Source organism: Populus alba, chromosome 12 (genome assembly GCF_005239225.2).
Source record: "Populus alba chromosome 12, ASM523922v2, whole genome shotgun sequence".
Classification (NCBI taxonomy): Eukaryota; Viridiplantae; Streptophyta; class Magnoliopsida; order Malpighiales; family Salicaceae; genus Populus; species Populus alba.
This window is the reverse complement of record NC_133295.1, coordinates 14465166-14489800: the sequence shown is the minus strand read 5'-3', so window position 1 is coordinate 14489800 and position 24635 is coordinate 14465166. Positions and strand designations below refer to the sequence as shown.

The 24635-nt window shown below is 31.9% G+C and overlaps 1 protein-coding gene and 1 long non-coding RNA gene across 2 annotated transcripts; both read left to right on the top strand.

Annotated features, from left to right (window-relative positions):
- The first annotated feature begins 8387 nt into the window (after window positions 1-8387).
- LOC118060658 (MADS-box protein AGL42) lies at window positions 8388-12924 on the top strand. The gene is made up of 8 exons (XM_035073921.2): window positions 8388-8937; window positions 9061-9251; window positions 11682-11766; window positions 11896-11957; window positions 12063-12162; window positions 12301-12342; window positions 12420-12461; window positions 12625-12924. The coding sequence occupies exons 2-8, from the start codon at window positions 9067-9069 to the stop codon at window positions 12754-12756; spliced, it is 648 nt and encodes a 215-aa protein (XP_034929812.1). The 5' UTR covers window positions 8388-8937; window positions 9061-9066; the 3' UTR covers window positions 12757-12924.
- A 3865-nt stretch (window positions 12925-16789) lies between these two features.
- On the top strand, window positions 16790-24635 carry LOC118060662 (uncharacterized). Its single transcript, XR_004689480.2, has 2 exons — window positions 16790-17180; window positions 24444-24635. It is a non-coding gene; the product is annotated as an uncharacterized lncRNA (long non-coding RNA).

Here is a 24635-nt window from a genome sequence, read left to right as displayed (position 1 = left end):
TTAGTTATATTAAAAAAAAAACTAGTAAAATATTAGAGATACTAATTCTAAAGTTTGAACCCAAAACATTAATGAAAAAAGCATATCTTATAGGGAGTGTTTCGAGATGTGGTGCAAATCACGTTTCTAAAAGTTTTGAATTCATTTTTTTAAAATAAAAAAAAATTATATTTTCAAATCGATTTGATATGCTGATTGTCAAAAATAATTTTTTTTTTAAAAAAATTTTATTTTGATGCATTTATAAGTTAAAAGCATTTTGAACTGCCACCGTTACCATAATCTCAAACAGTAAATCAATCATCCATCACACCAAAATATTGATGAAAGATCAAATACAAGATAAATGTCTGCGTTATGCTACAGGCTGGGCTAATTCTTTGTCAACATAAAAAAAAGATGTTCATGCGATATAAATGTTTTAAAATAAGTAAGAAAATTTAAGAATTTGGTAATTGAAAGAAGTCAGCAATAACTTAAAAAGCAAACAAAAACAAAACACCATGAATCAAGCATTTCATGCTTACTCTCACACAATTAATTTAATTTAATTAAAAAATAAATTTTATTTTTAAAAAGCTAGATTCAACAAAGGTCGAAAAAACAATCTAAGTTAACCATTGTTACTTTCAAAACCACAAAAAAATCAAATAGAGAAAAAAAATTGATGGAAGAAACAAAAAAAAATGAACTTAAAAAAAAGAAGGAAAAAAAAAGAGCAAGTATAGGTGAATCCTTGTAAACCTGGAGATTAATTTCTCAAATTCGTAGCCTTTAAAATTATAGACTTGGGCTAAATTAAGAAGCTCAACACTCGCCAAATTAAATGTTATAGGATAAAATCAATAAATTTAATTTGATTGATAAAAAATAATTTCTTTTTAAAAAGATAAATTTAACAAACACCGAAAAAAAAAGCCCCAAGGCAACCCTTGTTATTTTTAAAAGAAAGATAAACCTCATAAAAAGTGAATAAAAAGAACATTGGAGGATGAGATCGCAAAAAAAAAAAAAAAGATTAAAAAAAAAAGAAAAAAAAAAAGCAAGCTCGAATGAACCTTTTAAACTCGAGTTAAACTCTCAAATCCACAATTCGTTAAATTCTTAATCCGAGATCAACCCAAAAGCTCAACACCTGAAGAATTAAATATTGGTGGATGAAGTCAAATAATTAATTTTTTAAAAAAAAAATCCTTTAAAGAAACCAAATTTAACAAAGACAAAAAAATAAAATACCATGGCAACCGATATTATTTTCAAAACGACTCAAAATCCCATAAAACAACCTAAAAATCCCATATAAAGTGAATAAAAATAACAAAATGTTGTACGATGAAAGAATGCTTTATGTACAACATTTTGTTATCTTTAAAATACTCAATTAAAAGCTACACACCTGATCAATTAAAAGTTAAATGATGAAATAAAAAAAAATTAATCTAAAAAACCCTTATGAGTTAAAAAGAAGAAGAAGAAGTAGCAATAAAGAAAATGATTGGATTTGATAGGAAAAGAAAACTTAAGAAGGATATAATTGTAAAAAAAAAATTGAAAACCATTTAAAATAAAACAAATAATAATTAAAAGAATGAGAATCAAATCTGACATATGAAAAAATCTATTGGGATGAAATTGAAAAAAAAAATCTTTAATTTCATAATTATTCTAAATAAAAAAAAAATAGTAATAAAGAGAATAGAAATGAAATCTTAGTGACAACAAATCTCAACGGTTGATTTGATTTTTTTGATGGCCAACACGAAAATTGAGTAGTGAAGAGGGAAAAAGAAAACAAAAGGCCACACGTGCTGAACCAGCAACAACTAAACCACACACACCCTTGTATATGGAGGGGATGCCAGTACACTTCAGTCGCCATCCTGAAAGCAATATTTTGGCCACAGGACGATGTCACACACATCGTCCGAATCTGGTAAACATTGTTCATTTGCTTCCTTCTTTTTTTTTTTTTTTATGAAATTACTTTGCTTCCCCTAATAATACCCATTAACTACTAAATAACCAAATGAAAAGCACAAAATAACCCCAAAATTAATGACTAAAAAATTCCTTGACCAAAGTTTTTTTTTTTTGTTATCAAGAATAATAAAATAATTATATTATGTAATAAAAATGCAAAAAAAACTATTTATAGTCATTTTTTCTTGTAATGGCTAGTGGGTTTCATGAAAAAAGACCCCCTTTCCTTAAAACAAAAGTTTAATGATTTTGCTTACTAAGGGCAAAAATAGTAGTTTCATTATGAAAAATATAAAGTAAAACCCTAATTTCTTTTAGCTTTTGTTATAATGGTTAACAAGCTAATATATTAATATATTCATTATGATTAATATGTTAACCTATTTATAACTTGACAACAAATATTAATCTATTGATGACTTGACAGCAGAAATATTAATATGTTAATTTCATGAATTGATGATTCAAGTAAATATATTACAATCAATATTAATTATATAATAAAATAGATAGGTGATTCAACATTAAAACATTATTCAAACATTCACATTTCACTTTTCATTATCCACCCTCTTGTTTATTGCTATTTTTTTTAGATCTCTTAAAACTTATTATTTGCATTTCAGTTATTAAACTTTATTCCCTTTAAATTCTATCCTTCTAAATTATTTTGGCATTATTTTATGTGTTTGGATATGTTTCTATTTGCATACTTTCGTGTACCTAATGTATAATTGAACATTCTAACGTTAGCTTAAAAATCAATATTTCAAATTGAAAGCTTAGGTTATGGTTTAAAAAATTGATAAAAAAGGATGAAAATTAACATAAAAAGAAAAACATAGCCTTTTAAATTTCACCATCCAAAAGGACACATAAAACTTCAAATTGATACCCTAAAGTTTCAAATTATTATTCTTTGGCCCCTATTATTTTAAGTTTTAATGTTTCAATCTAAACTTTTATTTTTATCATGTTTTAGTCTATGAATGATTATGGAGAGAGGAAAGTTATTGGAAAAAAAAGGATAAAGTGTTCATCCAACTATATTCTTACCACAAAAAAGCCAAACTTTTTGTCAATAAATTTATCTTTAATATAGGATTTTAATAGTTGTAGTTTTGCCCTTTAACATGCTCGATAAAGGTATATTAAGACATATAAATGCTATTTTAATTTAATTTGATTTTGTGTTTTTAAATTAATTAAAAGGTGGTTTATGATTGAAATATCTTTATTGAAGTTTTTAGAATGCTTTTAAAGGGTTTTTAGGTGAAAACAAGTTGCAAATTAGGTTTTTAATTATTAGACTCGGACTCTAATATTTTGATCATCGAAGGTGATTGGAAAATGCTCCAATGAAAGATTGTCATCTATTAATAAAAAAAAAGTCAGAGTGGATGACACATAGTCTATTTTTTTTTTTTAAAAAAAAAAAAAAACTCAATTAGGCACATATAAACTTCTTTATTTTAGGTTAAGCATGCAGTCTACCCCCTCTCTTTTATATTTTCATTAATTTTTTTAATTGAAATTTCTATTAATACCCTCTTTTATTTTTAAAATTATTTAGTTTAATTTTATTAAATAGTAATTAATCTTTTGAATTGTTTCTATAACTTCATAATACTTCAAAGAGATTATTATAAATTATTTTAGATAGATTAGTTGTAAATACATGATACATTTATAAAAATAAAAAATATTTATGCATAGAAATATAAATTAACCTGCTCTAAGATAAATTAAAAAAATATAAAATAAACAAGATAATCAAAGTAAAATATTTTCATTTGCATATATATTTTATTCCTTACATTTACTTTTCATTGAATTATTTTTATAATTTAAATTTTGATTAATACACTCTCTCTCATTTTTAAATTATTTAGTTTAAATTTATTTTTAAAAATAGTAATTAATATTTTGAATTGTTTATGTATTTTCATAGTACTTAAAATAAGTTGTTTTAATTTATCTTAAAATTTTTTTTTTTAGGTTTTAGTTAGATAAGTTGTATTTGCATGATTCATTTATTTAAATAGCAATTAATTTTTTAACATAAATAAAAAAGTAAAAAAGAAAACTAAAGTAAAATATTTGCATTTACATTAATCTTTTGCTTCTTATAAGGAATATTAATTTCATGTTTTAATATTTAATTAACATTAAATTTTTTTATTTATTTATCAATTTATATAGTTTTCATTTCATTTTATTAAGCGTAAAAAAATATATTTTTTATTTTTAAAACTTAAAAAAAAAACATGATATTGGAAAATATATATAGTCATAACATCAACACCTTTTTCTCTTACATTAAAAACTAACTTAAAATCCTACTTTTAACATAACAAGTGTGTCAACTATTGACATATCAGATTTCATTGTGTTTATTAATTATTATTTTTTTTGAAGAATTCATCAAAGAGAGAATATGATGAGATTGATAGACAATGGATGACATATACGAGAGAAGGGTGAAAAGAACTCCCTCATAGTGACATAGGCTCTATACAAAACTATAGTCTTTATTTAGATATCCGTCAAGGTATGCAAACTAAAACCTAATGTCCCTCCTCCTATATACTAAGATCAAAGGGCGTTGTGGATGAATTATTTCAGCTTCACACTTTCTTTGTACTATGTTAATTATAGCATTTTAAGAATTTCTCTTATAATCTTGTCCAAAGATTGGTAAACCTATTGTTGATTGAAACGTTTTATTTTGTCTAGTGAGTGCGAATCCAACAAAGATTGGAAAACCTATGGTTGATCAAAACGTTTTGTTTTGTCTGGTGGTGCAAATCCAACATTAGATGATAGGGCCAGTGGATAAAGTGGGCAATTAGCATGGCAAAATAAAAACAGAAGCAAAAATTTTGAGAAATAGTACACTTTTAAAAGTTATTGCTGAGAATCATTATAAAATTTTAATTAATATCATGGATTATAATTATAATATTTATTTAAATTTTTGATTAACTTGTTTATCAGTTTGGAAAGAAAATCACAAAATTATCAAAACTAGAGTTCTGAGAAAAGATTTTTAAAATGTAAAAATCCAATGGTCAGGGTAGTGATTTCATAATCACTCTAAGAAAAACAACATTCAGAAACTCCAATAAAAATCTAAGAGCGATTCAACGATTAGATTAAAAGTTCTGATTTTTTGAACTATCATTTTAATCTAGCGTGACCAAACCTTCTATTAGGTTTAGACATGTCCCATTCATTTATAAATACATTTACTAAGTTATCAACATAATCTATTTGTGGTGGATTCTCATCTAGTTATAGTAGATTCACACCTGAATACTCAGAATTACCTGTGAGAATTACTCTGTAAACAAAAACTTTTTAAGATTTTAATTGGAGTATGTTTTTAAATCTACAAGTTTGATAAAGATTTATATTTTTATTCAAAAAACATATTTGAAATAAAAAAAATTATAAAATCATAATTTTTATGTGAAATGATCAATTAGTTATATATTTGTATCCAACCAATTGATCGCGTTTTGAAAATGTGACATATTTAAATATTGTTATTTTAAAATACAACAATTATCTTATTATATTTAAAAATAATAATATTTATTAAATATCATATTTCAAAATCAAGATGAGATAAAAATGCGATAATTGATTCCTTTTTGTTCAAAAAAAAAAATTCTGATCAAATTTTTAATTTACTAAGCTAATTTAAATAAAAAATCCAACATCAAAAGCTGCAAGGTCCCAGACAACTCCTCCTACCTAATGGGAAATGTAGAGTGTAGACCCTACCCCACACAGACCAACCGGTCTGCGGTCAGCCACAGGTAATCATCATCATCATTAATCATCTTCTTACGTAACTTTAAGACAATCAAGTCTCTTCCTCCCTAATTCTCATTTACCAACCTCAATTTGGTCTTGACGAGGGCTAGATTAACGCTAGTTTTTCACCAAAACTATGATGGAATTAACTTGTTGACTCTAATCAAGTTTAATAATATTTATTTTTACTTCTTTTTAAACATAACCAATTATCCATATATATTAACTTAATCTTTAATTATAAGAAGTTATTCTGAAATATTGGATAAATAAACAACGAAACTGTTTTTTACCCCTATTTTAGATAATTTTTAATTCAAAATTTCATGTTTTACTATTTTAATACACTCTCTTGATTATTATATATATATATAAAATCAATGTTGGAAATGTTTGTTCATCTAACAGTCAATAAATTAATTAATATTTTAGTAATTACATTAGCAGATATGCCAAAGTTATACGTTGAATGCTATGTTGGGATTGCTAATATGTGGCCATGGGATACATTTATATATAGCAATGATACATTTGCAATTGAGTGTTATCAGTTTTCATAAAGGTGGATGTGCACCTATTACCCTCTTGAATCCCTATCCAAAAAAATTGAGAAATTTTCTTCTTAAATACATTAATTAGGTGTAAATGTCTAGTTAAATTTAAATAAAATAAGAAAATTTCTTTAGCCCATCATTCATTTATTAATGAATAAAAATATTTATATTTCAGTTAATGTTATACCTAATAAAGCTATTGTATGAATAAATTTAAATGCTAATAAATATAGTTACCTGATCTGATCTAAGATCTAAATTATAATTTGGGTGAGCCAATTCTCATGTTGGTGAGTTAATCTAAGTTTATTGTTTTTTAAAATTTTTTTGTTTAAAATAATGTTGTATTGCACAGAATTAGAATAAAAAATTGAAGCTATATCATTTGGATAAAAAATTAAAATGTTGTTTTCAGTTTTTATCTTGACAATTTTTCAAGTGATTTAAAATCAAACACTGCTCAAACCAAGTTTTAAATCAATTAATTAAGATAATCTTTGTATTATAATAACTTTTGTTTTTTGTCCAAACACATAGAAAAAAACCATTTGGTTAGTTAAATAGCTTTTATTTTTGCATTAGATCTCACATATAATTGTGTTTTAAACATTAGTTTTATAAAAACTAAAATAATATTTTTTTATTTATTTATTATGACCTAATTTGTATTTATTTTATATATGCAAAACCCATCTCCCAGTGGTTTTAATAATATATATATATATATATATATATATATATTTTAAATTACAACTAAAAGTTTTTTATTTTAATTTTTTTTAAAATTATAATTACAAAAATGACTGTAACATGAAAAAGACACTTAAAGATCAATTCATTGAAGAATGTTGAGTTTGATAAATATAAATGCTCAGCAAATATCCAATATTTATGTAGATTTTAAAAACAACCTTTACTTGTTTATAGCTCTTAATTTGAAAAATATGTTTGTTTTTCTGGAAAGTGGTTTCCGGAAAACAACTTTCCAAACTTTCTTGTATTTGTTTGTCATTAGAAAACTTGATTAATGAAAAATACTTTCTAGTCAAAGAAAATTTTGGCTTAGTTTACAGGAAAGCATTTTCCTGGAAATTTTGGGCGGAAAATACTTTTTAAAAGTTATGAAAAATTTAGAAATGTCATATTATTTGCTGATTATATCAAATTTGATCCTCAAACTTTTAATTGTTATATATATATATATATATATATATATTTTTTTTTTTTTGAATATATATTTTTCAATTTCATCTCTTAAAATTTAATTTTTATATTAACTTTGCTCTTCATTTTTATTTGCTTTTCCCTTATCTTTTTTTTTTTATTGAAATTTTTTATCTATCAAATTTGATCATAATTCTTTTGATTGTTACTTATTTTATTTGAAATAATTTATGAAATGTTAATTATAATTATTTTAATTTCTTCATTTTTTTTTATATTTTAGATTTGATATTATTTTGATTATTATTTATTTTTTTGAGATAATTTATAAAATTATATATTTTTTTTCAATTTCATTCTCATTTAAATTTTTAATTTGTAAGATTTGTTCCTCATTATTTTAATAAACTTGAGAAAAATAAAATATTAATAAGTTATTTTTCAGCTTATTTTTTATGATATAAAAAAAAATAAAAAATATTTTTCAATTTATTTTTCATTACATTACCAAATAGAAAATAATTTATTTTTTTAAAAAAGTATTTTTCAAAAAACAAACCGTCTAAGTGTTCATTTGTTTTCTTTAATCGATTGCTAATTCCAACTGTTTATTTTCACCAAAAAGAAATTCCAATTGTTTCTCAATGATAAAAAAGCAGAAACATTGTACAGGCAGAAGACCCACGTGACACAGTCTTTGCTCATTGGTCGATGTGACTATCTTTTAACGTGTCAAGATGTTATGGATCCTTTGCATAAATCATGGTACGATGATAGAGACATGTCAATTGTTAATGTCTACTTTCCATATTTCCTTTTTGTTTTTTAATTTAATTTTATGTGTTTCTAAACTTTAAAATATTTTAGTCACTAAGAATTTTTCCTTCTTTCCTTATCTATCGTTGATTTTTCCTTAATTTTACCAAATAAGGTTAGACAAGGCGATGAGGCTTCTAAATTTCTTAATGCATTCTTAATTAGTTTAGAATTTTTTTGTTTGTTTTGGAAACATATATGCCTTGAAGATTGATGAAAGATTAGAGAATTTGTGGTCATAGAATAAAGAGATCCATCCATCTATCTATCCATCCATTCATCAATCTTCAACCCACCAATCTGAATATCCTCTGCCGTTATGTGAATCTTACTATTCTAGGGTTTTTCACCTTCTTTGATTCTTTCCCGTTACACCGTTTTGATAACATATACCTCCTCCTTCTGTCCCTTCTCTCTCTATATGTATATAGGAAACACCTTCATGAATTTATTTCTTAACCATAGGACTTTAGACTGAATTTCGGTGTGCTTTTTCATGTTTTTAATCATCCCTAGCGTCCATTCTGTAATTATTTTCTTTGGAGTTTTGTTGATTGTTGTAAAATTTTCTTGAGCTCAAACACAAGATTTCTGGGATTTGGTGAGATATTGTATCATTTAAAAAATGATACCAGCTCTTTTTTTTTTTTTTAATTCTAACTTTAGGGTTTCATTGAGAATCCTTTATAACTTGGTTTAGATTTTCTATGACTATGTGAACTAGGAGGACATGGCGAGAGGAAAGGTTCAGCTGAAAAGGATAGAGAATGCAACTAGCAGGCAAGTGACCTTCTCCAAGAGAAAAAATGGGTTATTGAAGAAAGCTTATGAGCTATCAATTCTGTGCGATGCTGAAGTTGCAGTGATCATATTTTCACAGAAAGGAACACTCTTTAAGTTTGCAAGCACTGATCAGTATGTTTCCTTTTCTTTCTCCTTCCTTTATTGCTTTGACCTTGTTCTTGATGATGCATAATGTATAGAAAAGATCAGTATTATTAGCTAAAGAAATGTCTTTAGAGAAGCTAATGATCTGGCAGATGGATTAGCTAAGGAAGCTTTAGGGAGAGATGCAGAGTGCATATTGTATTAATTAAGATGGCTGTAAGCTCTATTGTTTTATTTGGCTCTCTAAGTACATGCCTAGAGGAGACTGACTTCAAATACTTAATAGAGTTGAAAATGGCATGAAAACTTTGCTGCAGCCTCCATGGCCTGTCACCTGCAGAATCTGTCATCCCATGTTTCGTTAGCTAGGTTCAATGGTGAAGACAGATGTATGTACGATATTGTAGGGGTCTTATATCGAGGGAAGCGATGACGTTTCAACTCATTAAATTGTACCATATAGATTTTACAGTGGTCCTTTCAGAAATGCATATCAAAAGGAAATGCTTTGAGTGCAAATCAGATGGATAGATAGAAAATTTTAGTCATCACTGACCCTCGATTTGTTTAACCTCTTCCTTTCTGATTTTTGGCATCTAGGGCTAAAATTAATGCTTTCTTGAGAAATGGACCATGGCTATTTGTTTGTTCTGAGAAAAAAGATAAGAAAAAAAGAAGATGGGTGCTAGCAACTGTACTTCTGGTTTTAGCCAATTGGTTTTAGTTCTATAAAAATTCATGTACTAAAGAAAATTCTTTTACATACATTTAATTTGTAGTTTAAATAAAAAAGAAATGTTCTTCTTGGAGTGTAGATAAAAATGGACAATAATTCAGGGAGAGATTTGTGTATTGAATAGTCTTATTATTGTATTTAAGGCTTGTTTAGTATTGTTTTGCAACCTACTTTTAGTTTGTTTTTTTATTCAAAAAACAGGTCGAAAATTAATACTAAACATGTCCTAAGTTCTAGATGGAAACCAAAGTGTAAATTGTGGAAAACTAACTTCATTTTACAATTGCAGCATGAACTCCAAAACAAAACTAACTTCATTATATACCTGTAATTTGTAGTTTAGTTGATGGTTTCTTTGGTTTTAGCAACATCTTATGCTGTGAAAGAATTTTGATGTCTTTGCTTTGTACTGTACTTTGTCTTGTGTGCTATAGCTAGTTCTTGTTTGTGTCATTGTGTGTGATATTGAAATGCTTGTAAGAGACCTAATCTAGTTGTCAACGTGTGTGTGGGAGGCACTACAATCTCTGAGCTAAAAGAATCTTCTTGTTTTCATCCATCGATCAGCTACTAGAGGCATGCTTTGTTGCAAAATTTTCTTCATGTGGAGCATCTATATGTGTTCGTACTAATTAATTATGTTGTGTTGAAGAACATTAATAAAAAAAAAAATATAAACCAATTGAAAATTGAAATAAGAAATTAATTATTTGTTAGAAATATTCAAGCTTGATGTGAGTTTAAAGGTATATTTAGCTATTATCACCGGCCAACTCTACAAGAAAGGTCTGGTCCTGTATAGGAAATTGTGGATCGAAGCTGTTAAGCTACAAAAAAGAGGCTTTGAAAAATGCTTGGTGGTGGCTCCACACGTTGTACCTCTCTTTGTTTGCTGCTGTTCTTGTTGCCTTTTCAACTTGAGAACCTGTTACTACAAGCTGCCTTGAGAATGCTAGTCATGATCCTCTCTGAATCGATTGTTGAAGAGGCCACTGGTTCTTGTGTTAGAATTTTCTGACCCTTACACTATAGTATTTCTTTTTCCTTGTAAGCTTTTGTTTTTGTTCTCATTTCTCTGTTCTCTTCTCCCATTGGGTTTAGATCCTTGAGCTACCAAATATACACTATCACACACACAACTTCTGCCCCTTCGATATTTGTTCATAAAAAAGTTTTGGTTCCATTTTTTTGAGTAATGCTAAATCTTATCAGATTTTCCTTCTAAAATCACTTCATAAAGGGTTTAATATATCGAATGAGTGGATCCTATATATACATCTAGCCATATATTATCGAGGTATATACTTTAGTGGTAAGTTGTTACGTTAGAAAGGAGGAGAGCTGAGATAAATACTAAGTTACAACGTGAAATAATCTGATCATCACAATAAAGATTAGCTTTTACATGGAAAGTAAATAAGTTTAATGTTCAATATTTATTAAAAATTGATCCCCTGATTTCTTAGAATACACCAAGAGTACATTACCACTTGCTAATATCTTTTATGTTTTCTGCAACGTAGGGACTTGGATGATATGCATAGGGAGGTTATCCTTGTAAAATTTAACAAGGAAACATAAACAATATGTGATATTCAAGTTATAGTCAAGATTTACTAGCATTATAGAGTGGTTCTTCTAGTTTTCTTGCCCCTTATTCCCTTAGAGATAAAGGAAACCTTCATGACTTGATGCTCACTTATATGTTTGGGATGCTTCAGGATACAAAAGACGATTGATCGGTACCGTAAAAATGCAAAGCAATTGCACACTGTCAGGATTGACGTGGAACAATATTCTAAGGAGGTTAGGCCTTTTATCACATGAATCTTTATATGTAATTAGATTGTTAAGACTGTGTGACTGTCTAGTTCGAGATATTGCCTCTTCCTTTGTCAATCACTATTTCTTCACCGTAAGTAATTCGACATGCAGCAATTAAGACAAGAATCAGCAAACATGGCCAAGAAGATTGAGATAATCGAGATTTTGCAACGGTGAATAACTTAGTTTGATTCTTCTTCTCCAAATTTTCTACATAGCGATTATGCCTGGTGTGTGTACTACTGGGTCTCACTGAACTTCTGAAATTTGTTTCTTAGAAAGCTTTTAGGGCAAGATTTAGATTCATGCTCTCCCGAAGAGCTCCATGACATTGGCAATCAGCTTGAGATCAGTTTAAGCAATATCAGGGCTAGAAAGGTATGTGTTTCTCTGAAGAAACTGTGTCAAATGTGGCAGACAAAAGATTGTTGGATAGCTTTGGACTGCTAATTAGGAGTTCTGGGTTTAATCAATAAACTCAAATGCTAACAAGTTTTTATATTGGTTATAATTCAGACTCAGTTATTCAAGGAGCAGATAGAACAGCTGCAAGCAAAGGTAATTAGAGGTGTTGGTTTAGCTTTACAGTTGTATTACAGCAATTTCTTCTAATTGTTTTCTCATTCCTATTTCAGGAAAGATTGTTGTTAATGGAGAATGCAAGGTTAACTAAACAGGTAAACGCTTGCTTTTCGGTATAAATATTGAAATCCCCCCATGTTGATTTCTCAACCCTTTGGCTACTAAGAAACCTCTAATGGGTCTTCTTGTCATCTGTCAGAAATTCTAATGGTTTTGTTTGAAAGTTTTGTTGATATTTTTGTCTTGGTGTTGGTTTAGCGTGATGCACAGCCATTGCAGCAATCAACTCAATCGAACCAGGTAGTGTCATACTTGAGCTCATGCAGCAAGAGTTCAGATATCGTGGAGACTGATCTGTACATTGGACAGCCACAGATGCGCTGGTTGTAGTTTTTCTCGTGCTTTTACAGATTTATAATTAAATATGATTGATTTTCATGTCGGAATGCTATTGTTGGCAACATCAAACAATTGTTCTTCCCTGTAATTTAGTGTATGGTATGCAATAAGGGGGACTTATATAATGCAATAAAATAACAACGATATATTGTCCTCATATATTCAAATTCTATTTACACTTGCTAGGCTCCAATTAAGAGGGAATTGTGGGCTCTATGTAAATGAAAACATCGCAATTAATCCAAATTCTTATTATAATTATTAAATTAATTAATTAATTTGTCTTTAAAATTCTTGAAAGATAAAATTTCACAGATAGTATTAAGATTTTAGGAACGATTACTGATTTTTAAAGAAAAATTCCGATAGTTAAAGCTTAAAATTTTTATTTTGAGGTTTCAAACTCAAATTTAAGGACAAGTGATAAAGACTTCCTTCTTAATTAATTGTGTAATTATTTACGATTAGAGATAATCAATGAAATTTTAAAAAATATTAGGATATCACTAAAGAAATCATTTGATGATCAATATGGGTTTGTTTTTACTGTTATTTTTTCTTGATTTATTAATTAGAAGGTCTGTTGACTTCCTCTATTATATAATAATTAAATAAATTATAATTATTAAGATCCAAACATATTTTATTGAATAAAGCTATTAATAAGACTGTCTCTCACTAATTGATTTGCATGATTTAGGCATGTAGACCATTAGCCCATCTGTACCCGATCGACCTCTTCTCTTCAATAATGGCTCCCTTCTGTAATCTATACCGAAGACTAAACATATCCTCTTCCACTCTAAAACCCTAGCCTATGTCCAGCAGCTCCAGCTACTTAGGCCCTAACCAGCACACATGTTTTATGGAGATAGAAAGGTCCATAATTCGGCCAATTATTTGGTGCATTTAATCGATGAACATACAAGACTTTTTGACATGCTACTGGAAAAACATGTATATATTTCTCCAGAGACTGGTATAAGACATAGATCTAGCTACATGATTCAGTAAAAATTACTTTTTAATTTGTAATATCATGTCTCGAGATAAAATCAAAATCTAGTATCATATTGGCAATTTCTCCGGATATCCAACGTCATCTAATCTAATAAAATGAATTTTTATCATGTTAATTTAACCTGAATTAATATGAAGATGGGTAAGGAGTTTATTTGATTCATCAGGATTCGACTTGACTTGTCGCACTTAGTTTTTAATATATATATATATTTCTAATTTTATTTTCCAATAACATATATGAAATCTTATAGTTTTATGCATGAATTTACAGTTGAGATTCTATTTTATGATTCATGTGGTTTATTTTTTAAGATTTAAATTATTCTTAAAACTTGATTATTTTTTTTAAAGGTTAGGTTGGGCAAATTCCCCACCTAACCCTAAATTAAAAATGCAAACGGTTGTAGTTTTAAAATACTCTAAGTTGGAAAAAGTTGGAACACTATCCCTAGATGATATACTTTTCTCCAACACAAATCAGTGTACAAATTTCTCCTTTTTTCTTTTTACCATAATCATATGATACTCACTCAAATATATGATACAAAATATAAAAGGATATTTAAAAGTGTGGAATTAGTTATTTTTTAAAATGTTTTTTACTCGGATATATATCAAAATAATATATTTTATAAAAATTATTTTTAAGATTAAAACATCAAAATAATCTGAAAACATTAAAAAATTAATATAAAACAAAAAAAACAAAAAAAATTGAATTTTTTTTTAAAATACTATTAAAATATTAAAATAAACATGCTTTGGACACATATGAATTAGGATTAATACTATAGTCGTTGTGGCCCTCAAAGCTGGACCACTTTGATTTTGGAAAATGTATTCTTCTCTCCCTCTTCGTTTTCTATCTTCCAATAAAATTAGATTTCAGAGATAGTGAGGAATATGATGCAGGGGAATCTGCCAAGTTTTGCGCAAAATTGACTCATCCCTTAAAGCATACTATAATATTGCATAGGGGGGGAAAGAACGGTGATATTTGGCAGCATTTGAAAAAATAAATCATTTAATTAAGTTTGTGCCTGCATGAAACTTTTTACTATAGGAAAATAAATCTACAATCGAGTAATAATTTTAATATAAAATTTTTTAAAAAATTATTTTAATTAATATATTTAAAAAAACTATTTTAAAAATTACTCTACCGTTGTAATATGATATAAAAGGTGACAGCCAAGGATTAACCTTATTAGAAACTATTTTAAAAACTAATTTCCAATTATAATATCATATAGAAGGTGACAGCCAAGGATTACCTTTGCTAGGAACAGCTCCAAAATCATTCAAGGGACCAATTGGTCAACCAACCATAGAAGTTTCCATCAATGACTCTCTCTCTCTCTCTCTCTCTCTCTCTCTCTCTCACACACACACACACACACACACACATCACATCAATCATCATACATGCAAATTTGATTTTAATTTTTTTTATTTTATTTTAAAATTTCATTTGAATTCTACATGTACATGACTGCATTTGCATATCTATATTAACTAGCACAGCAGGGAAAGTTTTTTCCCAGGCTAACATCTGAAAATATTAACAAAGCTAAAACTAGTGTGAAAAATATTTTAGTTGTAGACTAGTTACATTGTTCACTGTAATAATTTAGTGATATTTTTGTCTCTCCCATTAAAAAATTTACACCCAGCTATAGAAGGGATTAAGATCTATTCACATGTATATTAATCATTTTCAAACTGACTAGAGGTAAATATTTAAATACCATTTAAAGAAAGAATTTAAATAGTGGCATCAAGAAGCAATTTAGTACTTCTCAAATTGGTTTTTTTTTTTATTATTATCATATAAGTGTAGGGTAATTTTGTATTTGTCCAAAACATAATGAATAAAAAAAAAAATTAAAAGCACAACGAAAAAGAAAACAATCCAAATGGCATTGGAAGTCAAAAAATTTAAAATTGACAATGAGGGTTTTTTCATCCTTTCTCAAAGGTTTTTTATTTACATGTTTGATCAATAGCAATTTGGTATTTTGTCTAAAATACTTAGAAAAAAAGTAGGGTGCGTGTATAGCACCGAGAGGTTTATGGGAGGTGCCAATGTTGTGCGGCGCCTTCTAGCATCCAAAAATATTCTTTTATCGTGTTGTTGAAATTGTTAATGTATCATCTTTTTGTTAATGCGACGTGTGTCGCCAATGTTGATCTGGTTTGTAATTTGTTGTAACCCATTTTTGGGTCCCCCTGAAAAAATAAAATAAATAGCCAAAAGAGGTTAGAAAAATAACCGGAGGCAGAAGCGCCCGAAAAAAAGTCAGAAAATTGGTCAAGGAATTTAAAAATACAAGGATTGAATTTTTGACAGTATATTCTTGAAGGATGAAAGCCCTATTGAGAAGGAAAATTTGAATTTTGAGGAGAAAGCCCAAATTTGGATGTTTATGGACTTAATTGGTTTTTTATTTGAATTTATAGAAGATTTGATTGCAAGAAAAATTGATTTTAAGTCAATTTGGGCTTTAATTAGAAGAAATTTAAGTTATGGGGCCAAAATATATTTTTTAGGAATTTATTGGGTCAAATCAGGGGCTTAATTGCATAAATATTGAAGTTTAATGGCCAATTAGGGGCTTAATTGTGAAAATCCGAAACCAGGGACCAATTTGGAGAAGGCGCAAAGATAGAGGGGGCTGTTTGGAATTGATTCAGGGGCTTAATTGAAGAAATTGGAAGTTTATTGGTCAATTAGGGGTTTAATTGCATAAATCAGAGGCCAAGGACCAAAGTGAAAAAGGCGGCCAACAAGAGGGGCGGCGACCGAAGGTGAAATAATGGAGGACTGATCTGGATTTTTGGCTCCTTTAAATGAAACGGCGCGTTTTATCCAAAACGACGCCGTTTCATATATAATTATTTAAAAAAAAAAAAAAAAAGGGGTAACCGAACGGTGCCGTTTTGAACGGCACTGTTCACTGTCTTCTTCCCCCGAACGTTACAGCGGGAAGAAGAAAAAAACATTGTATTTTTTTATTCTTTTTTTGCAGGTCCCCCTTACCAACCGACAGAGACCCCACGTCGGTGGGCCACCGACAGAAACAATGGCCGACAACCCGCCTCGTGGCCGAAGCCGAGGGAGCCCCGCCGCTCCTCGACAGCCGCTCCTCAACCCGCTCCTGGGTCCACGATGAAAAGCCACGCCCATGGTTCTATAAATAGAGGACTGAAAGGGAGAGCACGGGGACGAAAAAAAAAGAAAAGGGAGGAACCCCGAAACAAAGAAAAAAAAAAACGAAGAGAGAGAAACCCTGTAACAGAGGAGAGAGAAACCGCCTGACCCGCCGTGAGCTAAGACGCCGCACCGCCTCCGCAGCAGCACCGCCAGCAAGCCGTCGTCTCCGCCGTGCCAGGTACGCTTCCCCCCTGCACATTTTTTTTTTTTTTGTTCATATATTTCGTCCCCCTGCATGCAGAGTCGTTCTGCATGCAGGGGACGGGGGGGAAAATAATTCCCCCCCTGTGTTGTTTTTTAATTCTTCTGGGCCAGATGGTGTCTGGCCCAGAACTATGTGGGTCGGGCCAGAGTGGTCTGGCCCGATCCGGTGGTATGGGCCAGGTCCGGCCCAGATAGAGTTTAATTAGTTTGTTGGGCCGATATCGGCCCAGTACACGATGGGCCGATATCGGCCCAACGACTGTTGGGCTGGGTCCGGCCCAGTTTAGTTTGGGCCGGCCCAGCCCCTTTTAATATATAAATATATTATAATTATATTATTATATATTATTATTATTATTATTATTATTATTATTATTATATTATTATTATTATTATTATTATTATTATATATGTGTATATATGTTATATATATAAAAAATATTTATATATATAAAAAAAATATTTCGAAAAAAAAATCTAAAAATTATTGTTGATTTTTCCGCATATTTTTATCAAAGTGGTTTAATAGTGGTTTGTATTTTTATACCGTAAAGATACAAAACCAGTGTTATAAATACCCGGTTTTCGTCAAAACATCAAAGATTTTCAAAATAAAAAATGTTTTTTGCTTTCAAAAAATTTCTAAAAAGTCCCTAAAAATGTTGCTGATTTTTCCGCATATTTTTATCAAAGCGGATTAATATTGGGTTGTATTTTTATACCGTAAGGATACAAGCTCAGTATTAAAATACCCGATTTTCGTCAAAGCATAAAAAAAATATTTTCCAAAAATTGTTTTTGTTTTTAAAAATACGGCCTAGTCTCTCCAATATATATATATAAATATTATAACATCATATTTTCACACAATAAAAAAAATTTCAAAACAATATATGTATTAACATGCATTTTGGCTTTAATAACCAGTTTATTCAAGCCATGAGAACTAGGCCAATATTTCAAAAATTCTAAAAAAATCTTTTTGTTTTATTTTAGTATTTGGGATTACGAATTTATACGTAAAACGTATTCCTAAATATTATTAATAAAATTTTGGTATGGACATTAGAACGGTTAGGATTTTACCTGATAAGATAAAAGACCTTCTTACTGAGGAGGATTTTTCTTGAACCATAGACAGACCAACGACTAGAAGTACAATAACACTTTAGTTTTTTTTATCAGACAATAAAACAATGCAGCTTACCTTAGGTAGGGCGTATTTGGGGTGCTAATACCTTCCCTTTACGCAACCAGTCTCCGTACCCGATCTCTGAGACCAGTTAGGTTTCCTAGTGACCAAAATACTAGGTGGCGACTCCAAAGAACGAAACCAAAATAAAAAAATTCGCCAGTCGAACTCGCAAGATGTTTTATTTTTTGGGGTGCGACAGAATGGCGACTCCACTGGGGACCTTGTAGACTAAGCTTTGTTTTTGTCTGATTTGTTTGTGTTTTTTTTTTGTGTGTTTATTGTTAATATGCCTTTCTGTTTATTTGCATATTTGTTTTTTTATTTTACGCGTATTATTTATACATTGTATACAATTGTCTCATGCATCACTTGCCTTAATTTTGAAAAGCACACACAAGCCTTAAGTTAAGTGGGGAAATTAGCGATTTACCCTAAGACTATTGGTCAGGGTTTAAAATGCGTGAAACACCCAACTCATATCTGAGTGCCTGTTTGGTAACGGTGGGCATACGTGTTCTTAACTGTTCCTTGCAACGCCCCCATACTTCTTTACGAAGAACGTCACTGGGCAGATATGAGACCCTTCAAGACCAGATAGAAAAACTACCCACTCTAACTTAATAAATAGAGCTTGTCCTTAGGTTATGTATCTTTTTGCAATATTATACTCATCGCGCATCACATTTTCATCACGCATTTTATCATATGCATTCCAGATCGTGAAACATAGGTCCCACATCCAGAGTCCACCAAACCCGGTCCAGATCAAGAATGGAAAACGAAGAAAGAGCTCAATTAGAGTCACACTACCAGACCGAGTTGGAATCTGTGAAAAATGAAGTTTCTCGACTGACCAATCTGCTTGAGCAACTTTTAAACGGGGAGGGAACGTCTACCCAACCACCTATAGGAGCACCATCAGTTCATGTTCCGGGGGCATCTCAGAACTTGGGGGCAGATTCAGTGACGGGGCAGCACTTTGCGCCTACCATTCCCATTCAGCCCCCTCAAGCTCACATCATTGTGGAAGGGCCTCCCGATAATAGGTCCACCGGATTTATGAACGATGACAAGATATCAGCCTTGGAAGAAAGGTTAAGAGCAGTCGAGGGAAATGACTGGTTTGACCCCATGCGAGCGTCTGAAATATGCTTGGTACCAAACATCACGGTACCAAAAAAAAATTTAGGATACCGGAGTTTATAAAGTACACTGGGTTGGAATGCCCAATCACTCACCTTCGATCTTATTGCAATAAGATGGCTGAGGTGATTCATGACGATAAGTTACTGATCTACTTTTTCCAAGACAGTCTATCGGGGTCAGCGCTAAGTTGGTACATGAGGTTGGATAATGCCAAGATCAAGAAATGGAAGGATTTAGTTGAGGCTTTCCTTAAGCAATACAAGTTCAATTTGGAAATTGCTCCAGATCGAACGAGCCTTATGTCAATGGAAAAGAGAAGCCAAGAATCAGTAAGGGCTTATGCGCAAAGATGGAGGGACGAGGCCATGCATGTGCAACCCCCTTTGATAGAAACGGAGATGGTGACTTTGTTCGCCAATACATTCAAAGCACCCTACTATGAGCATTTAATGGGTAGCTCATCTCAACATTTCTATAATGCTGTACGCATAGCGGAAAGAATAGAGCAGGGGATTAAAGCTGGACGCATAATTGAGCCATTGGAGACAAAGGGTTTTTTCGGAAGAAAATTGAAAGGTCCCGTTAACAACTTCGAAGGTGGGTCCAATGACAAGATAACGGATTCATATAACCCACAAATACCTACCTCCCATGTGGCCCACATAAAACTTTAACAAACCTTTTTCCCCTAATCGAGCAAATGGCCAGTCAAACACCCAAAACAACTACCAAAGACCAAACCCAAGATACATTTCAGAACAACTACCGCCATTACCCATGCCTCTAAAGGACATATATGCCAAACTACTGAGCATTGGACAAATAGCTCCTATCCCTACATTACCACTACAGCCACCATTCCCCATCTGGTATAAGCTCGAGTTGACTTGCGAGTACCATGCTGGTATTCCCGGGCATTGTCTTGAAACATGCTATGGTTTCAAGAACAAGTTGTTGAAGCTCATCAAGGTAGGATGGGTGTCATTTGAAGACGCGCCCAATATCAGTTCAAATCCATTGCCTGGTCATGACAAAAGTGATAGGGGATAAAGGTTTGGAAAACCTTGGTCAAGAGTCGTCAATAATGAAGAATGCCAGATCGAAGGAGAAGACAAGGAAACGCAAAGTGGGGAAGGAAGATGAAGCATTGCCTCGGTTGACTTTCCACACACTAGAAGAAGTTTCAGAACGGGTTGACCCAAGAACTTCTCGTAGTTTTCAAAATGTAAAAACAACTTTATTTGCCTTAGCATGCTTTTGTCCTTTGCTTTTATTTTCTCTAGTGAGCATTCAGAGCTCAGAGCTTATTTTGTCAGCCAGATTTTTGTGTTTGTCTTTGAGCCTACCTTTTCTTTAAATAAATGATGAGATTATGCACTTTTGGAACAAGTTGAGTGGTTACAAATAAAGTATCATAAAATGGTTTAATATTGAAATTTAAGAAAAGTTACCCTTGAAATACAACCTCACCTCTGGATAACATAATGAATTGATACATCACCTGTAAATTTTCTTTCAAGATAAAAATAGAGTTTATCAATCCTAAATAATGTGCATTTTTGAAAAAATACATTATTGTCCTTTCACTCTCTAAAGAGTTTTTTGTTGGTGGTTTTATTTTTTAAGTCGGAATGAATTTCTTCTCTATATTAAAGCCAACAGTCGTATATCGCACCCCTACACTGGGGGCAAGACGAGATGTTTTATGAAAATTTTTACATGTTTAAAATTGGATATGAAAGCCTATTGATTTGAAAACCAAGCTAAAGCATTTGACAAAAGCATGACAAAGAGGCAAATACAAGTCGTACATTTTTGAGAAAAGGACTACTTGGAGAAAGTCAACGACTTCTTCTCCAAGAATATGATAGGCAACACGAGAGATGAATCCAACATACGACTTCAAAAGCAAAGTTCATGTTAAGAGGGGGTCTCATGAACTAGAAGAAGAGGATGGGACCTATGTTTTTCAAAAACCAGGTATGAATGCATGCATTGCATCTAATCATAAATCATTGCATATATGTTTTTTTGGATCGTTACAGGAGGAGATCTTAGCGCGTTCCAACAAGATTATGGACTAAGAAAGAATCATTGAGTTGATTGTAGAACAACAGATAATGGTTTTCAAACCCTGCTAGCAGGAAGAACGACATCGATAGCATTCGGTAAAAAGGAATCGCCAAATAGGATTCCAAGTTGTTGAGATCGCCAGAAGGGATCTCGTATTTCGATGGAGGTCGCCAGAAGGGACCTCATATTTCAGCTTTGAATAAAAGGAATCACCAGATGGGATTCCAAGTTGTTTGAGATCGCTAGAAGGGGTCTCGTTTTTTATATTCATCAATGGAGGTCGCCAGAAGAGACCTCAATTTTCAGCTTTGGTATAAAAGGAATCGCCAGATGGGATTCCAAGTTGTTTGGCTAAAGGAGATCGCCAGAAGGGATCTCATATTTCGATGAAGGTCGCCAGAAAGGACCTAATATTTCAGCTTTGAATAAAAGGAATCACCAGATGGGATTCCAAGTTGTTTGAGATTGCCAGAAGGGGTCTCGTTTTCGATATTCATCAATGGAGGTCGCCAGAAGGGACCTCAAATTTCAGCTTTGGTATAATAGGAATCGCCAGATGGGATTCCAAGTTGTTTGGCTAAAGGAGATCGCCAGAAGGGATCTCATATTTCGATGAAGGTCGCCAGAAGGGACCTAATATTTCAGCTTTGAATAAAAGGAATCGCCAGATGGGATTCCAAAGTTATTTTGAGATCGCCAGAAGGGATCTCGTACTTCGACATTCATCAAGGAAGGTCGCCAGAAGGGACCTCATATTGAAACCATTTCTTAGAAAAGCATGGAGTTTACAAAATTCTTTCCCTTGGGTTAGTCACTCATACGATGAGACCATCATTTTTCTTGGGTAGGTCACCCGTACAATGAGACCATTATTTTTCTGGGTAGGTCACCCATACAATGAGACCATTCTCCATCATTTTTCCTGGGTAGGTCACCCATACAATGAGACCATCATTTTTCTTGGGTTCGTCACCCATACAATGAGACCATCATTTTTCTTGGGTTCGTCACCCATACAATGAGACCATCTTTTTTCCTGGGTAGGTCACCCATACAATGAGACCATCATTTTTCTTGGGTTCGTCACCCATACAATGAGACCATCTTTTTCCTGGGTAGGTCACCCATACAATGAGACCATCATTTTCTTGGGTTCGTCCACCCATACAATGAGACCATCATTTTTCCTGGGTAGGTCACCCATTACAATGACCATCATTTTTCTTGGGTTCGTCACCCCATACAATGAGACCATCATTTTTCTCGGGTTCGTCACCCATACAATAAGACCATCATTTTTCTTGGGGTAGGTCACCCATACAATGAGACCATTATTTTTCTGGGTAGGTCACCCATACAATGAGACCATTCTTCATCTTTTTTTACCTGGGTAGGTCACCCATAAGAATGAGGCCATTCCTTCCCCTGGGTAGGTCACCCAAAGAATAAGACCACTCTTCATTTTTCCTTGGGCAGGTCACCCATCACAATGAGACCATATTTCTCTGGGTAGGTCACCCATAAGAATGAGACCATTCTCTATTTTTTTTTTTACCTGGGTAGGTCACCCATAATAATGAGGGCCATTCTTCCCTCTGGGTAGGTCACCTAAAGAATGAGACCACTCTTTCCCTTTTTCCACTCGGGCAGGTCACCCATCATAATGAGACCACACACGCATTTTTTTTGTATTGGTTATGGGTAAAGGAATCGCCAGATGGATTCCAGGTTAAAGGAGATCGCCAGATGGGATCTCAGATGGATTGCCATGTTGATCAAACTAAAGTAAGAATTCAGAGGATTGCTGGATAAGGACCTCGAAATGACTAAGTTTTTGATCATAGTTTTTGGGCTAAGGAGGATTGTTTATAAAGGACAAAGTTTCAGATCAATCAAGCTTCGACCAGATCAGTTTCGGGAGTTCCGTTTTAGGTTTATCTTTATAACACTTACTGCGCAAAAACCCATGCTCCGTAAGTATTATAAAGAGGGGGCATCTGTTGTAACCCATTTTTGGGTCCCCCTGAAAAAATAAAATAAATAGCCAAAAGAGGTTAGAAAAATAACCGGAGGCAGAAGCGCCCGAAAAAAAGTCAGAAAATTTGGTCAAGGAATTTAAAAATACAAGGATTGAATTTTTGACAGTATATTCTTGAAGGATGAAAGCCCTATTGAGAAGGAAAATTTGAATTTTGAGGAGAAAGCCCAAATTTGGATGTTTATGGACTTAATTGGTTTTTTATTTGAATTTATAGAAGATTTGATTGCAAGAAAAATTGATTTTAAGTCAATTTGGGCTTAATTAGAAGAAATTTAAGTTATGGGGCCAAAATATATTTTTTAGGAATTTATTGGGTCAAATCAGGGGCTTAATTGCATAAATATTGAAGTTTAATGGCCAATTAGGGGCTTAATTGTGAAAATCCGAAACCAGGGACCAATTTTGGAGAAGGCGCAAAGATAGAGGGGGCTGTTTGGAATTGATTCAGGGGCTTAATTGAAGAAATTGGAAGTTTATTGGTCAATTAGGGGTTTAATTGCATAAATCAGAGGCCAAGGACCAAAGTGAAAAAGGCGGCCAACAAGAGGGGGCGGCGACCGAAGGTGAAATAATGGAGGACTGATCTGGATTTTGGCTCCTTTAAATGAAACGGCGCGTTTTATCCAAAACGACGCCGTTTCATATATAATTATTTAAAAAAAAAAAAAAAAAGGGGTAACCGAACGGTGCCGTTTTGAACGGCACTGTTCACTGTCTTCTTCCCCCCGAACGTTACAGCGGGGAAGAAGAAAAACATTGTATTTTTTATTCTTTTTTTGCAGGTCCCCCTTACCAACCGACAGAGACCCCACGTCGGTGGGCCACCGACAGAAACAATGGCCGACAACCCGCCTCGTGGCCGAAGCCGAGGGAGCCCCGCCGCTCCTCGACAGCCGCTCCTCAACCCGCTCCTGGGTCCACGATGAAAAGCCACGCCCATGGTTCTATAAATAGAGGACTGAAAGGGAGAGCAC

Excerpts from the sequence above, each read along its gene's own strand:
- LOC118060658 (XM_035073921.2), top strand. The coding sequence starts at position 9,067 with ATGGCGAGAGGAAAGGTTCAGCTGAAAAGGATAGAGAATGCAACTAGC. Across the intron at positions 9,252-11,681 it reads AAGTTTGCAAGCACTGATCA|GATACAAAAGACGATTGATC; the intron begins GTATGTTTCCTT and ends GGGATGCTTCAG. Across the intron at positions 11,767-11,895 it reads TGGAACAATATTCTAAGGAG|CAATTAAGACAAGAATCAGC; the intron begins GTTAGGCCTTTT and ends TTCGACATGCAG.